The 17,718-nt window shown below is 43.0% G+C and overlaps 1 protein-coding gene across 1 annotated transcript in view; it reads left to right on the top strand.

Moving 5' to 3' along the window:
• Positions 1–17,489, top strand: part of TGFA (transforming growth factor alpha) — a 52,985-nt gene extending 35,496 nt beyond the window's left edge. The window contains exons 3-6 of the mRNA XM_029604007.1: positions 2,154–2,271; positions 7,537–7,686; positions 13,909–14,018; positions 14,909–17,489. Of these exons, the coding sequence (XP_029459867.1) occupies positions 2,154–2,271; positions 7,537–7,686; positions 13,909–14,018; positions 14,909–14,916 (386 nt within the window). The 3' untranslated portion in view covers positions 14,917–17,489. The remainder of the gene's footprint in view (positions 1–2,153; positions 2,272–7,536; positions 7,687–13,908; positions 14,019–14,908) is intronic.
• The last annotated feature ends 229 nt before the right edge of the window (positions 17,490–17,718 follow it).

Here is a 17,718-nt window from a genome sequence, read left to right as displayed (position 1 = left end):
AATGTGTTGTTTTTTTTAATGTATATGTTTTGTGGGTTACTGGTGTTTGGAAGTTTTATACTTTTTTTTTTTTATTCCATATGGCATTGCTATGCAACTGTATACTTTGTCTTTAAATTTATTCAGATTTATTTCTAAAATTATTGTAATAAAATAGTGAAACTTAAATTTTTCCCTTCTATTTTTTGTTGTAACTTTTGTATCTTTTGAAGGGATTGTTTTCTTTTTTTATACCTTCTTTTGTTATACATAATCGTAAGCCAGACATACACGATTAAACAATATAATAAATTAAATTGGATAATAAAAGCCATAGCTACACAATTATGAAGAGGAAACAGATCTACCTTCTCCAGCCTTGCAGGACTGCTCCCATCTCCAAAGATCAATTAAACATCTCCTTCAGTGGACCCACCAGGATCTCTCTGAGCGCTCCCTTCATGTCCCAGGATGGATCCCATCCAGCCACATGGATATGTGATGGGGTAGAAATCATTTGCCAGTACCCTGTGCATCATGTGTCTTCATGTTATGGCGTTGGCCTTAAAGACTGTCCTTACTGTCCCATGTCCTGAGAATGCTGTGACTGACTGGGTTGCTAATGCTGTAATGATGTACGTTTTCTTTATTTTGAGTATTTGTCCTATTTCTCCCCCCCCCCCCCCCCCCACACACACACAAAAAGCTACTATTCTGGTACTATCCACATACGTGGTTGGTAAGAGCCCAATGGAGGAACTGCAGGTAAACAAGTCCTAAATTTATTAGCTCTCTTTATTTTGGAATACAGAGAACGTATCTGTGGTTTTCATATACTGTATTTACAGGTTTTGCATCTCTTACGGCTCATGCATTCCCTGGTCATGGTCTCCATGCCCAGTAGGTGTTTCAGGCTATGTAGTTGTGTCTAGAAGAATAAGGCCCTGGTCTGGTGTATAGAAGTTGCATTTTAAAATGGCAATGGACTCCCAACATTTCCCCCTCTTTGTCCTCCCACCCAATCCTTGATCTCTGCCTGGCCCAGCTGTAACCTGAACAGGGAATGAAATCCCACTGGGGCTCATGGAGCGGGGTGAGATCTAAGTGAGGTTTAAAACGTTTGGAGCAGCTGGTGGCTTATTTCAATGCCGCAGGGCCCTCCTAGAGATTCCTGCTCGCCCATCCCTGCCCATTTTGTTTATTTGTATTCCAGATTCAGACATAATTGGTATATTTTGAACAATCTAGACTAGTAATCATTTGTTAATCTAGTTTGTTGTATTCGTTGAACCTGGGCAGAGTAGCTGAGCCAAGGGATAGGTCCTGGGCTAGGATAAGCAGTAACTCCTCTAGCCACAGAGGGAAGGAAGGTGGGAGCTAGCACTGCGGAGGAAAAGAGTACTCCCTTTTTACAGGGCTGCCCAGCATGTGGGGGTGAATCCTGGGGGGGGGGGGGGGGCCAAGGACCCATCCCCAAACAGTTTGCCCCCCCCCCCCCATCTGGATGAAACCACTTTTGATCATTTTGGAGCGAGAAGCAGTTGGTGCTTGCCCACCCTGAAACTTGCCGTGCTACCTCTATGCTGCCCCATACAGAAATTTCTGGAGCCCTCGCTTGGCAGCATGAGGAGAACCCCAGCATACAGTGCAGCAGGGCTGTACAGTAGTAAAGGGCTCTCTAACCTTTGTGCGCACACAGGTTTTGATAGGTCTGGCCTAGCTTGGCTGTACAGCCTTTTGACAGTTCATCAGTTCTATAGACACTTGGCTCAGGTGCAGATTGCACGTTTCCTAAAATTGTATGCACATGGAGTTGATAAAGGAAGAAAGAGGAAGGACAGTGAGTAGTAATTGCACAAGCCTATGCTGGTAAGAGTGTTTGCACGGAGGATGGGTTGGAACTTTTTGGTGATTTAAGTGCAGGACTTGTCATTAACATACTGCCATTACAATTTAGTGACATAATGGAAATGACCATCTCTGGCTGCTAAACTAGAAGATGCCCAGAAGGAAACCCAGCTCCTGGGGGGGTGTTGCATGTGCTGACAGGGGACTCCAACTGAAGGAGCTGGCTTTTTTTGTTTTGACTAGAAAAGGATTTCCTTTGTGAATATCCACAACTATGACCAAAGTAATGCATCTGACTCTGTCGTCTTTTTTTTTTCCTCCTCTAGACCCTCCGGTGGCCGCAGCAGTCAGGTCTCATTATAATGACTGTCCGGATTCCCACAGCGAGTATTGCTTCCATGGGACCTGCCGGTTTTTCATCCAGGAGGCCACACCAGCATGTGTGTAAGTCAATATCTAATTGTGGAAGTCTAGCTTTTAATGCTTTTTTTTTTTTTTTTCTTCCATTTTTCAAGCCTCCTCAGGCTATGCAGAAAAAAGCAGAACTGCAAATCCCAGAGGGCTCTGCAATGGAAGTTAATAAGCTGAGCTACCATTTTAAGTGCTAGCCCAGGTGCCTGGTTGAGCCTGTCACTTTTTTTTTTTTTTTTTTTTTAATCTCCTTTATATTCAGAATATAGAGGATAAGATATTTAAAATGCCATGTATGATCTGGTGTTTTGGTCATGGTGGCAAATTTAAGAACCAGGCATGTGGATATTATGAGAACAATATCTAATGCTACCCTCCTTAAGGCCATAAGGCACCAGACTGATTCAGCCTGAACAAAAGGCTATCAGGGTTATTACAGTGCTGGATGGGAACAGCCTCAAAATCATCACAAACATCACTTAATTATCTGTAAACTAAAAAGGAACTGGGCATTGATGAAGATGACTGAGCCACAGTCATCTTCATCAATTTTTATTTTTAAGACTGCCTTTCTTACCAAAACCCTAAGGCAGGATAAGAACAAATATAAAATACCATATAAATACACAGTTCATAACAGTGAAATTAAACCATATAAAAATAGCTATACATAATCTTAGTAATAAAAAATATATATATAAACTATAGCCAAGTCCACTAATCCATAAATAGCTTTAAAAAAATCAATCTATATAAAGATAAATCAATTTAGTTCAAAAAATTATTAAACTGGCTCAGCAGATTAGACCACAGACAGTAAGAATAGATGCCCATCCCTTCTGAACAAATGCCACAAAGACCTGGCAGCTCAGTAAATTCAAACGTCCTTTAAAATAGCTGATTTTATATAATCTTTATAACAGCTTGTAGAAAGAGCCAAGTCTTAAGATAATGGGGAGAGTTATTATCTGTGCCACGTTTTCTGCAGTCACCAACCTGCAACCTTTATGAACTTCAGCAAAATCTTTCCTTTTCTCTGCTGCTGCCAGAGGGGAAGGCAGAGGCCACATCTGGCTCCAGCCCATACCTCTTTTTTTCTTCCCCTATAAAACCATCCTTGAGTATTTTGTATAAGTTTAATTGGTCTACAGTTTTTTCCAATGCTTGAGCTATGCAGCGGAGAGAGAGATCCTAGGTTTCCCACAACTGAATTACGGACAATCTCCCCAGTTAGGTGTGTGTGTGTTACAGCAGGATCTGGATTAGGAATATTTCATAGTGCTGCTCCTTAGGACCTTGGGGAAACTCACTTCTCTTTCCATTTCCTCAGGTACAAGCCTAGGGCCCTATTTACTAAGCATTTTTCCCATAGGACACAAAAAATGGGAGAAAACAGTAATAGGTCTCTAACAATCCTAAACCTTCTGGGGATGAGGAAATAATCTACTGTACGTGAATGCAATCCAATGTGAAGTGTCTGAAAGGTGGAATATAAATTTATTTAAAATCTTTTATTTGCCACATCTTCAATGAAAGGTAGATCATTGTTTCTGGAGCAGGTGGGCTTCGATCATCCCCCAAGCCACCTCATTTCCATCTCAGTTTGCAAATATGCTTGCAGAAAAGCTCTGTCTAGAATATAAAGCTGGTCTTAATGAGGCATCTTGTGTGTTCCTAATGTTGGCAGAATTTACCAGTCTACATTGGTTTTATGACCTGGAGGACAGAGCCTGTCACATCCTAATTCGCCCAACCCTAGTGGAGAAAATATTGACTTTACCAAGCTGGAGTAGCTTTTTGTCAACCTTCATTAGTCAAAGTAACTTTGGACAACTAGGCTTTTGTTACTAGTCATCTGACCGGCTCTTCCTCTTCTGTTACCAAACAAGACCTTCTCTTTTCTATCTCTAAAAGATTTACCTGGGACCAATTTGGCAGTCATTAAGATGAATTATTTGTGCTTTCCTCACCTTGCTCCCAAGAAGCCCTGACAGGAACCCAGACTCTGAGACTCACTGAATTGTCTGCACCTGCTGTCTGAATTCCCCTTTTGACCTCGTTCTGTTACTGTAAGCATGGTTCAGATTGCCCAGTCTGCTTAGTAGATTGGGGAGGTTTTCTCGTTCTCTGTTTTTGAATAGTGGTTCCATAAGAACAGGGCATGGCAGAGCTGTACCTAGGCAATTTGGTGCCTATGGGCAAGTGAAAATCTACGCCCTCCCCTTTACACAACACATGACACCACGAGTTGGGAGACTCTGTTCAGTGTTTGTACAGCAATGCCCATGGCCAGTGCAAGGGTATTAAGTGCCCTAGGAAAACTTTATAGCTTGCACCCCCCACCCCATCACCCCATCCTCACACACAATTAAAAATTGTGCATTTATAATAGATTTTACATAAGAAAACATTCAAAGCACAGTCTTCTGAGCTAAAAATATTACTTACAATATTTATATTATATTTACATGCACTGCTGAGGAGCCAACCAGAAAACCCTGCAAAAAGCAAGAGACGCTTGGAGCCTATATGGTATTAGGCCTACTGTAATGCATCTTGGGCATGGGCAGGACCCTCAGAGAGCCATGAGAAAAACATTTCTATATAAAAACAGCACTAACTGTCAGCACTCAAACAGCAACAATCCTACCATGAAAGTTAACACTATAAATATTACACCAGGCCTAAAATAGTTATAAACCCTTTATTAGGAAAACAGAACAAGCCAAGCTACTATAGATCCCTACATAGAAACTACACACTAGTGGAATAACTCACTTCAGTCACACATGCAAAATACAGATAGATCCTCAAACACAGATTAGAGACCATACAGTATAAATAGAAATGTACAGCAAAAACTGAACTGGAAACTTCAACAAGCCAAATTCTGTGTGCACTGCAAAAATGGAAAAACAGAAAAATTACCATTCCTCATTAAAACAAAATTAATAAAACCATACGAATAAAAAGAATAATTCAAAACAATTAATGAAAATAATAGCATTCAATAATTAAAAACATATAAAAATCTTCCAAACATCAAGAAAATATTTCAAAACAGACCCATCAAATAACACCCAACAATTAAAATAAGGATTAAAAAAAAAAAAAAATCCCCGTTATCCATACCTTGGCACTTTTGATTTCCAGGTGCCCTGAAATTGTCATTGATTAGCAGACAGAGTAACTGGGATAGTTGTACACACACATGCTCCTTCTCTCTCTCCCCCACATACAGTCATTCATACATACTCTCGCTGTCCCGCACACATGCTCGCTCTCTCTCTCACTCACTTCCTCCTTGACGTAGCAGGCAGCAGCAATCTCCTTCTTCAGCCCCCATGGCCAAGGGAACAACTTCTGACCATGGGGCATTGGATTACTTCCGGCAGGGGTGCTCCTCCTCCACCTCCGAAGCAGTGTGGCCCTGCTGAAATTGTCAGCGTGGTAAGCATTGCCTTAGTAAATGGGAAAACAGTGCAGCCCCGCCAGAATCGGCAGAGTTTCTAGCGAGACTGCGCTGCTTTTCCACGTATTAAGGCCGTGCCGACCACGCCATCAATTTCAACGGGGCAGCACTGCTTTTTTTTTTTTTTTTTGCAGAGGACCCACCAGCGCACGGCCACACTGCGCTCGTTGGTGCCTTTTGGTAGCGATGGCCATGGCCATATTGGCCATAGGCATGTAATGGCTCTGGGGCACGGTGTCTCACTTTGTTGGGTTGGTGGCCTTTCAGAGAGACTTTGTAGTTTGGTTATAAGACTCTTGACTAGGCCTGCTGACTCCATTTTTGCAATCCAGAGTGATCTAACTCTGGCTTTCCCGCACGACATGCATAGATTTCCATGCAGCCTTGGGTTTTCCAGCCCCTCCCCTCCCCCCCAGTCGGCATTCATGCTCTTATTCGTGCTTTTCCTGGGGAAATCAATGCATATCGTGGGGTAAAGCCAAGACTGGATCAGCTTGTCCTTTAAAAAAAAAAAGAAAACCTGAGTTGGTTGGCATTACTGCTCTTGAGAGTACTTTCTCCCATGGCTTCAGTCTGAGTAAAGCTCTCCTGTTCCTTTAAACATGTGTAACTTGGGTGATTGTGCATAATTCAAATGCAGGAAATCTCAGAGGCTGCACAAATAGAAAATATCTCCACTGCAGAGCTCAAACCTCCATAATACTTCCTCCATTCAGATATTCTTCCAAGTCCTGTTCCTCTTTAGTTTACAACTAGTTTGTACTAAAAAAAAAAAAGAAACCCATTAAGAATTGAGAGAGTGGTTTTTGGCCTGTGCATATCTCACGCAAGAAGGGAATATTTTGCTCCAGTATAGATCAAATTGGCCAACCCGTTTATCACAGAGTCCTAACTGAGAGGGCACAAAAGTGTTTAAAAAAAAAAAATACTTACTGGAGGGGAGGAATCGAGCTCCAGTTCCATAAAGTGATTTTAAGCATAACTCCTTCCAGGTTCTGCATCTTTGGGCATTCGCTGCAGAACCGGTGGCCCCTGTTGGAATCACACATCTTCTCAGCAGAAACCCTTTTTTTTTTTTCTGTGTTGAGTTTTCAAATAGTTTTTGCAAAGGGAAAGAATTTCCCTGGATGGACCTTTAGCCTTCTCACTGCTTTGTCGTTTCCTCCTATAAACCTAAGAAACACATGCCGCCTTTGATCTCTGGCTGTGTTTAAACAGGTCGGCTGGGTAGCATGACATTTATTTCACTGTTGACAGACTGAGCCACCTGGCAGAACGTGCAATAGCCAGACGGCAGTCCTTCCACCTCCACCCCAGCACCAACCACCCATCCCTAGTAATAGTTTAGAACGTTAGCACATTTAATGTGTAGTGTGCTCGGCGGCACAGGAGGAATTGTGCTGCAGAAAAACGAATTGGAGCCCAGGTGTTAAAGGCTGCCATTTAGGAGACTTGAGTTTTGGGTTCCTTGCCCTTCTGGGTTCTGCCGGTTTGGGAGATGTGCTGGTATTTACATGCACCGTAAATGCACCCCTCGGGCAAACCGCAGAACTTTAAAAATGTAAAGCCACTAGAGAAACCGGCAGAGGAGGGGGGGGGGGGGGGAACAGCTTGAAGGACAAGGGCTATGGACACGGGTGAGGGTTAAACTCAGGTGTGGATATTTAAGTGCACTTTGAAAGCCGTGGCATAAGACCACGGTGCACACGTTTTGAAGGAGAAGAGAAAATGCATGCAAGATGGGGAACCGTATCTCCCCTCCCTCCTTCCACACGCCACAACAGCTGACTTCTCTCTCTCTCTCTCTCATTTCTCTTCCTTCACAGTTGCCACCCTGGGTTCATGGGCTCTCGGTGTGAGCACGCCGACCTTCTCGCCGTGGTGGCTGCCAACCAGAAGCAACAGACCATCACAACGCTTGTGGTGGTGTCGGTGGTGGCATGCTTCTCACTCATCGCCCTGTGTGTGTTAATACAGTGAGTGCAAAATTGTGTTTTCAGCTGTAATAATGGGCTAAATAAAGGCTGCTTTTCCCGGTGAGCATGCTTAAATGATGCCATCTATACAACAGTGAAACCCAGGGGCTCAGCTGAATGTCTTGAACCAGATGTTCTACAGGCCGCAACTCATTCTGCATCTGCGGAAAGGCCACATGCCTCCAAGTTAGGAAGCACAGCTCTGATGTTCAGAAACCCCCAGGCTCTCAAATGTTTAGATAAGTTATTCCAGTCCTTTGAATTTTGGCGACTTTGAAAAATGTGAAAAAGTTTCTCTAAACTGATGAAGTTGTGAGATAATATTTATGATGTGTACAGAAGGCTGTGTAAGTAACTTCGGTAGCAGCAGTAAAAATCTTGCACTGTATTCTCTTTCTCAGCCCTACTAGTCCTGGAATCGCCACTTGCTTGACTGCTGCTGACATTGTTATGGAAAAATTTCAAGTTTAATATAGATTCCTATATTTAAAAATGATGCCCTTTATGGGGAACATTGCTGACAAAATCATCCTGGTCAGCTCCTTGACAAAAGCACCTGTGCAGGTCATTCTTACAAAATTATTTTTTATTTAGCTTTTTTTGGTGGGCGGGGAGGGGATAACTTGTCATGCTTTCTCATGCAAAATCGTCTGTACAGTGCCTTGTACAAGTCTTTATACCCTTGTACATTTTTCACAATCTGCTGTCTAAAAAATACAAATCAGAATGCATTAAAATAGGAGTTTGTTTCATACTGTTTTCATTATGAAAGAACATTTTATATAAATATTCTAAAAGTAATAAAGAATAAGAAGTCTTAATTGCATAAGTCTTCACACCCCTTGACTCTGTGCTTAGCAGAAGCCCCGTTTTGCGCCAGTAATAGCCATGAGTCATCTTTTATGATAAGTGTCTGCCAATTTTGCAGAGTGGGATGTTGCATTTTTTGTCCATTCTTCTTGGTGGAAGAGCTCAAGCTCTTTCAGGTTGGCTGAGGATCATCTGTAGTCGGCAGTCTTGAAGGCTTGTATTGGGTTCAGGTCTGCACCTTGACTGGGCCACTTGAAGACTTCACTTTCTCTTCTTGCTCAGCCACTCCATTTTGCTTTGCTTCGTGTTTAGGATCATTGTCCCGTTGAAAGACGAATCTTGTCCCCATTTCCAGGTCTGTGGCAGACAGAAACAAGTTTTCTTCCAGGATCTGCCAGTACTTTGCATCATTCGCCTTTCCCTTGATCTTCACGAGCTTCCCATGCCTACGACCCAATGCAGCCACCATCAGGCTTTTACTGTGGGGATGGTGTTAGAGTGCTGTGCTGTGCTTAGTTTTATGCCTCACATGGGTCAGACCACAAAACTCTCCCACATACATGCCTTGTCCCTTAAGTGTGTCTTTGTAAACGCTATGCGGCACATCATATGCCTTTTCTTCAGCAATGGCTTCCTCCTTAACAACCTCCCGTACAGGCCATTTTCATGGAGTAAAGAATCAATATTTACCCCAATCTCAGCCAGAGACCTTGGTGGTTCGTGACCTTAGGCCTCACAGCGACTCTTGACCCATGGTTACTGACTTTGGATGATTGCGGCACTCTGGCAGTGTCTTGATGGTGCCAAACTGTTGCCACTTTACAATGGTGGACCTGTCAATGCCCCGAGGGTTATTCAAACACGTTGAATTTTTCTTTTAAATCTTCCTCCAATCTGTACCTTTTTCAGCGGTTCCTTATTTGGCTTGTTTTGACCTTTGCTTCAGATTCATTTCATCCAATTCATCCAGAAGTATTTGAATCAGCTCAGCTGCTGTGGCTGGACACAGGTGGGCTCTGTTACTTCCTATGAGCCTGGTTAAGGCAAGTTTTTGTTAGAACATAAGAAATTGCCATGCTGGGTCAGACCAAGCCCAGAATCCTGTTTCCAACAGAGGCCAAACCAGGCCACAAGAACCTGGCAATTACCCAAACACTAAGAAGATTCCATGCTACTGATTCAATTAATAGCAGTGACTATTCCCTAAGTAAACTTGATTAATAGCCATTAATGGACTTCTCCAAGAACTTATCCAAACCTTTTTTGAACCCAGCTACACTAACTGCACTAACCACATCCTCTGGCAACAAATTCCAGAGCTTTATTGTGCGTTGAGTGAAAGAATTTTCTCCGATTTAGTCTTAAATGTGCTACTTGCTAACTTCATGGAATGCCCCCTAGTCCTTCTATTATTCAAAAGTGTAAATAACTGAGTCACATCTACTCGTTCAAGATCTCTCATGATCTTAAAGACCTCTATCATATCCCCCCCCCTCAGCCGTCTCTTCTCCAAGCTGAACAGCCCTAATCTCTTCAGTCTTTCCTCATAGGGGAGCTTGTTCCATCCCCTTTATCATTTTGGTTGCCCTTCTCTGTACCTTCTCCATCACAACTATATCTTTTTTTGAGATGCAGCGACCAGAATTGTACACAGTATTCAAGGTGCGGTCTCACTATGGAGCGATATAGAGGCATTATGACATTTTCTGTTCTATTAACCATTCGCTTCCTAATAATTCCTAACATTCTGTTTGCTTTTTTGACTGCTGCAGCACACTGAGCTGACTATTTCAAAGTATTATCCACTATGATGCCTAGATCTTTTTCCTGGGTGGTAGCTCCTAATATGAAACCTAACATCGTGTAACTACAGCAAGGGTTATTTTTCCCTATATGCAACACCTTGCACTTGTCCACATTAAATTTCATCTGCCATTTGGATGCCCAGTCTTGCAAGGTCCTCCTGTAATGTATCAAGTCTGCTTGTGATTTAACTACTCTGAATAATTTTGTATCATCCGCAAATTTGATAACCTCATTCGTCGTATTCCTTTCCAGATCATTTATAAGCACCAGTCCAAGTACAGATCCCTGAGGTACTCCTCTGTTTACCCTTTTCCACTGAGAAAATTGACCATTTAATCCTACTCTCTATTTCCTGTCTTTTAACCAGTTTGTAATTCACAAAAGTACATCGCCTCCTATCCCATGACTTTTTAGTTTTCATAGAAGCCTCTCATGAGGGACTTTGTCAAATGCCTTCTGAAAATCCAAATACACTACATCTACCAGTTCACCTTTATCCACATGTTTATTAACCCCTTCAAAAAAAAATGAAGCAGGTTTGTTAGGCAAGACTTCCCTTGGGTAAATCCATGCTGACTGTGTTCCATTAAACCATGTCTTTCTATATGCTCTACGATTTTGATCTTGAGAATATTTTCCACTATTTTTCCCGGCACTGAAGTCGGGCTTACTGGTCTATAGTTACCCGGATCGCCCCTGGAGCCTTTTTTAAATATTGGGGTTACATTGGCCACCCTCCAGTCTTCAGTCTTCCAAGTTCACAGTGATTTTGTTCAGTTCGTCTGACTCATCACCCCTGAAAACCATCTCTGGAACTGGTATCTCCCCAACATCCGGAGCTTATTTGGGTTTGCTCTGACAAAGGGGGTGAATACAATCGAGCCTCTTATTCTTGAAGCAATTACTTCTGGAATATTTGTCCTTTCACAATGAAAGTGTAGAGAGTGTTTACATTGATGAAACAAGCTCCTACTTTAATGTGCTTTGATTTCTATTTATTAAACAGCAGAATGTGAAGAATGTACAAGGGTGGGAAGCCTTTTTGCTAGGCCCTGTGTTTTCAGTCCCTTCCCTCCTCCTCCTCCTCACCCGTTTTGCCAGACGTTATAATCCTACCTTTCCCTTGCAACACAGGATCCCTGGATTGAAGGGAAGTCTCCAGATTAATCCTCTTCCTTGCTGTTGAGACTGGTATGAGCTGGGGGGTGGGGAGGGGGGGAGTCACTACAGTAGCACTGGCCACCTTCCTTCCTGCCCTGGAGCTTGAAGGTAGTTTATATATAAAAATAAACCAGCTAATAAGAATCATTCTCATTTTGTACCTTTTTTGTAATCTTATTATTGAAAAAAATGACCTTAAAGGTTGAAAGGCTTGCCAGCTAATTCTAAGACAGCAAGGCTTGCTTCCGTATGTTGTGGGTTTTTTTTTGTTTTTAAGGCTCGTTTTGAGTCTTCTGGAAGTTAAGTTTTCCACTCTGTAATGCGGAAAGAAAAAATGCCCATAGCAAGAAACGAAATTGCAGAGAATAATTAGGAAAACAAACCCAGGATTTGTTCAAAGGTTCCCTGATGGATTTCCTTTCAAATGTTCTTGCCAGCAGGTTAAATTCTTGATAAAACAAGCAACCTGTGATAGGCACTGCAAGATGGGAGCTTGCAGCCGGTAAAGATCACTGGATGATGAAAGCAGAATACCAAGGGTCAAAGCTAGCCTGTTGCACATATTCTAAGAAGGGAGGAAAGGTTTCATTAGTCATTGCATCACGAAAAAGGTATTTTCCCAAGCTAGAAGACCTCAGCTTAACATCTTTGTGTAATTATCTGGGACACAGACAAGCGTTGTGGTGTGGTTCATTACCCAAGGGCTGTGGTTTGCATTGCATCATGACTGGGTTTGGTAACCCAATGGACACCTAACTTATTTTATTTTATTTTTTTTAATGTATTTTATCCAAAAGAGAATTGTTTGACAGCAGGACACCATCCTATAGCTAAGCAATCACTAACACTGTTACTACAGGCAGGAGTGTATGGTACACCGTTACAGGACTGCTCGGCCCAGATAGTACCACTACAGCATGCCTTACTGTGACTGCTCTGTTTTAACACTCCCTCACCCACCCACCCTCGCTGCCGCTGTGAGGCCACTCTGCTTTGTGCCTAATAAGAGAATCTTTGTTTCAGCAATAGCTCTGTCACCAAGTAACTGGTAAAGACCTGAGCTACTCTTATGCCTCCTGGGTTAACTGAGGAGGGCACTAAGCAATGCCTGGTTCAAAGATTGGTTAATGAAATCTGGAACCTAAAAGGGATGAATGTATATTCAGGCAACATGATCTTATTTCCTACCCCTCCCTCTGAGTGGATCTTCTCTAGCTTTTTACCCTCTTCTGCCATAAGAGGAGAGAACCCTCTGCTCCAGGAGTCCACCTGTTAGCACCCATTGCTCACAAAGGCACATTCAGAAGGAAAATGTTATTGCAGGATGGTATGCAGGCACGGTGTTAGATCCCACTGGACAAAAGTTGCTATGCTTTGAAGATACGTTCAGGGAGAGAGGGATTGTAAGAAATGCATGTTTGGCTGCTTAGCCCCACAGATGATTGTAGTAATATATTACTATATTCATATGTAAACAGTACAGAGTCAAACTAAAGGGCCCAGCTTGCTCAGCAGGACTTCAGTGGGAGGTGTACAGGAAATGGAACATGTGTATAGGTGCCCTTCTAATTCCAGTATTTACAGTCAGGATGACATCCCTGACTGATGAGGTCAAGGGCTGGGGCCTGCAAACCTGCACAGCTGGGCCTGTTCCCTAACAATAGGGGGGGGGGGGGGGTATCCTTTTGCACAGCATGGCCTTGTGAATGCAGGGAGACGGTGGGCCACCTCTCCCTCGGCAAGGCATGGGTGGGATTAGTCCAGTAGTTCACCTTTTGTATCACGTTATACCTTGAGTTGCCAACTATGATCATACCAGTACCTGGAGATTTTATGATGTGATGGAACAAGGTTAAGGATGGGGCTTTCTGAACCTCATGGATAAGGGAGAGCAGCTTATGGCAGAAAATACAAATGTATGAGACGCATGCAGGTGTTTATGAGCATGTGTTATAAACAAATCTATGAACCTTTTATCTTTAAAGGGATTATGGCTTCTTTTGCTGTTTAGTGAAAAAATTGAATATAATTTAAAAACTGTGTGTCATTTAATTACATTAAAATGACTGACATTGTATTTGTCATCCAAACATCTTCTGTGGTGGGGGATGTCTACTCATGTGCCCTTTCACCTTGACCTTGCAAACCCTGGCTGCACTGTAGGCTCCAGGAATATCTTCTAAGGAGAGAGACTGAATTTGGTATTCTTTAATTGAGAATTCCCTACTTGTTTCCCGCCAGCCCTGATTTGCAACTGTGTCCTGAAGATTGACTTAATTCCCGGACAGTGTTGGCAGCCCCCATTGGTTCTGAAGCATCTTGTAGTGGGGAAGAGCAGAAACATTAAGGCTGCCCTTAGTCTCTCTCATTGCTGTAGGAGCTTGTTCCAAGTCAGTTGACACATCTCCTCACCCCTTTCCTCCTCTTTTTAAAATTGTCTTCCAGCTGCTGTAGGCTGAAAAAACGCTGTGAAGGATGTCGAGCCTTCATCTGTCGGCATGAGAAACCCGCCGGCCTTTTGAAGGGCGGAGCTTCCTGCTGCAATTCAGAAACAGGTAATATTGAGACTTATGACAATGTAAAAAGGTCATTTATCTTCCTGTGGCTGTATAATGCTACAATTCTGCAGAATAGATTTTCTATTGGTTATGACTACTCTTTCTTGGAGGATGGAAGTCACACAGTTGAGTAAGAGTTGTATGTATTTATGCGCCAAATATTCTGATCATTTGGTCACCACCTTAATTTTTAAGTTTTTCTTAAGTGTCGCTATTATTTGTATTATCTATTGTTCATGACTTCTGAAATTCTTCATGCAAAAACCGCTTGTAGCCTGACACTGACCCGCAGGCTGATGCAATATACTGCGCTCAGGCTAGCACCCCGGGTAACTCTAATGGGTGCACGTTTTTAGATGCACTAAACCCCTGGTGCATTACGTGGATTAGCGCATCCAAAACACATGTCCAATCGAGCGCATAGCTAATAGCACTCATCGCATGCAAATTCCATGCAGATGAGGCTATTAGCTGTTACCCTGTGATGCCAAAAATTGCTGCGCGGCCAAGGTGCTCATTCTAGTGCAGCAAATTTAAGTCCTGCCCAGGAGCTGATGTCATCCTTCCAGGCAGCAAACAAGATGCTTAGGAATTTTTTTATTTTTAAGATGGAAAAGCTGGACAAAGAGCAAAGGAGAAGCACTTTTTCCTCTGAGTCCATGCTCCTTAACAGCGCCTGGGCTGTATTTAGACATAGGCAACTTAGGCACATGCCTAGGGCAGGAAGCCACTGCCGATCTCTATAATTTCCAGGGGTGAAACCCCCAGCTTCTGATCCTCTGCCTATGGGCCCCATAATCTTAAATCTGTCATCTATTTTTTTTTTTTTTTTCCCCCCCAGCTAAAGCTTTTAATGCATTTTTTTTCTGCTTGCCTTTTTTCTGTAGTGGTCTGAAGAGGACAACCTTGGACAATGGAAGCATCCATCAGCGTACAGAAGGACTTTGGCTGTGCCCGCTCATGTGATCTCCGTTACCTTGAGCCTTGTCTGTGCATTCCTGACTGTAGGCTGAGCCGGTCTCCCCCCCCCCCCCCACTCCCTCCATTATCTCCCCCACCCCCCCTCAAAAAATTGACTTGGCCAAAACTCTCTGCCTTTTTGGGCCACACAAATGTGAAAAGGAGAATTCGGCACAACGTCTCTGAAGAGCTGCAGAGGGAAAGGCAAGGGGGGGATCGGAGGACTCCATTCACACTGGTGGTCAGCCTGGAGGGCAGCACCAGGTGATAGTTCTGTGTTTACATGGGCACGTGGGGGCACCAGCAATGTACCGGCAGCAATCGCTTCCAAGCCATGCCTAATGGAGAAGCAAAACTGCCCCAGCCTCACTGTATGGATTTGTTACAGAAAGGGGCCTGATCATCTGTTGAGGAGACTTTACTTTTTATTCATACAATTTTTTTTAACAAAGGGGAACCAAAAGTGCTGCTTTTTTTTTTTTAAGTTGTGTTTTTTTTTAGAGGAATCCAGTTTCTTATTCCAGTGCGAGCTTGCACAACCCATTAGCTACTGCCACCTTGGCCTGGAGCCTGTGTCGAGCAACCTGCAGTTAGACCTGGTACCGAGGAATCTCTGAAGGATGATCTTTCCGTCCGTCCCCCCCATCACCTGCTAACATAGCCACATTTCACTTGAGTGAATAGTTGGTTTAGGGTGAACGAAGACCAGGTGCCCAGGGAGTCTTGACAGCCTTTGGATTGCCCAGCAGCACCATGCCAACGTGAAATAAAACGGCTTCCATTTTCAGCTGGATTCCACCGCTGGAAGAGAAATTCCAAAATCGCTGCAGCAGCAGGATCCCTCTGCGTGAACTGTACTGTGTTTTTTTTCTTTTGTTTTGATTTGTTTTTTAGCACGAAAAATGTATGACTGATGGCAGATGTGGGGAGAATACGTTTATTCTAAGCCAGTTAGAAACTTGCTCAAAAGAATGATAAGCTTCAAAGGCTCTGTGATATTTTGAACAGAGAAGTTATTGTGTGTTAGGCTTGAAAGGTCAGAGACTACCTTTTTTTATAAAGCTGTAGAGGCAACAGAAGGGGGGAAGGAGGGAAGACATGTGAGCCTGCAAAGACAAACGAGAAATATCGTCTATGTAACACTTGAGTTTGCTGAGTGAACGCTATCTCCATCTTTGTATTCAACTTGGGCAGGGATTGTGGAACATGTTCAGTCCAGAATAGACTGGACTGGTATCATCTGTCCCTCTTCCTGCCCCTTCTGCCAACTGAGTTAAGGACATGTCGGCTAACATTTTAAAAGCTTTTGCTACTAAAAGGACTGTGTTTGATTCATAAGCATCTGATAGTCTACCTTTTCCTAAAGGTAGGCCACCAGCGGATCACATGAAGTACGAAGGCAGTGAGTGCATACAAGTAAATAAGAGAAGAAGTGGGGAATAAGGAAGTCTGTGCATTGGGTTTAGATTGATAGAATACAGTTAAGAAGTAAGTCCAACACCAGTTGGATAGAGAGAGCTTGGAACTGATATAGGTAGATCTATCAGTGTATGTATACCCAGTGCATCTTCTTCCTTATTCCAGAGATTGCGGCATGCCTTATTGTCCTAGCCCTGCTATAAAAGCGCTTGCCATGGGTCAGGGCTGCGGGGGCTGGAACAGAAAGACTTGGTTGAATTCTTAATGAACTGAAAAAGGGAGAGCGGAGTTTTAACAGCCCAAGGTTTATAATGCTGCTTGTATGATAGTAAACAGAACTGCTGGAAATTTTGTTTTTAGTGCTTGTTTCTTTTTGCCTAACTGGTCATCACCATTAGCCAAACTGCCTCACAGCTTATTAAAATGCGATTTAAATATTAACTTTTTGTAAACCTTCTGAGGGCAGTAGGATCCAGGTCCATCTACCTAGAAAAGGTTCTGAAGGGTTGTGAATTTTTTATAAAAAGCTGCATGGCTAGTTTGGTTTAAATCTACCTGGAGTGCAAGGACAGCAAAAGTGATAGATGAGAGAGCATACAGGGAAACTTGATTTATATCTGACTGTGTCCATATCAAAGGTGAGCCATCTTGCTGGTTTTTATTTTATTTTTTGCAAATGCACCCCCACGAGACTGTGCCAGGGGCCTTGTAAACCCTGGGATATTCTCTGACCTAATCCTAAATCGTCCTCTGAGATCTGGTCATACTTGAGGGGTGTCAGACTGACCACCCCAAAATTATTCCCCCTCTCTATAGGCAGAGGGTCAGATGGTAAGGTTCTATTTACAAAGTGGTGTTTATAGCGAAGTACTGCCCCAAAGCGACTGGGCGTGCTAAACTCAACACACAGTGCTCCTCCCTGGACACAGTGAAGGAGTTCATTCAGTCGGGCCGATTCAGTAAAATGACAGCTGATGCTTAACTTTACCGGCATCGATTGTCAAACCCGCTGACAGCCACTGGTTCAGAAAATGGACGCCGGCAAAATTGAGCGTCCGTCTTCCAACCTGCAAGCCGTGGGCTGATTTTTTTTTTTTTTTAATTTATTTTACGATTTTTTATTTTTGGGGCCTCAGACTTAATATCGCTATGATATTAAGTCGGAGGGTGTACAGAAAAGCAGTTTTTTCTGCTTTTCTGTACACTTTCCCGGTGCCGGCCAAAATTAACGCCTGCCTTTGGGCAAGCGTTAATTTCTTAGAGTAAAATGGGTGGCTTGGCTGCACATTTTACTTTCTGTATGGCACAGGAATAACTA

Source organism: Rhinatrema bivittatum, chromosome 5, assembly GCF_901001135.1.
Source record: "Rhinatrema bivittatum chromosome 5, aRhiBiv1.1, whole genome shotgun sequence".
Taxonomy (NCBI): Eukaryota; Metazoa; Chordata; class Amphibia; order Gymnophiona; family Rhinatrematidae; genus Rhinatrema; species Rhinatrema bivittatum.
This window is presented reverse-complemented; position numbering and strand designations above follow the sequence as displayed.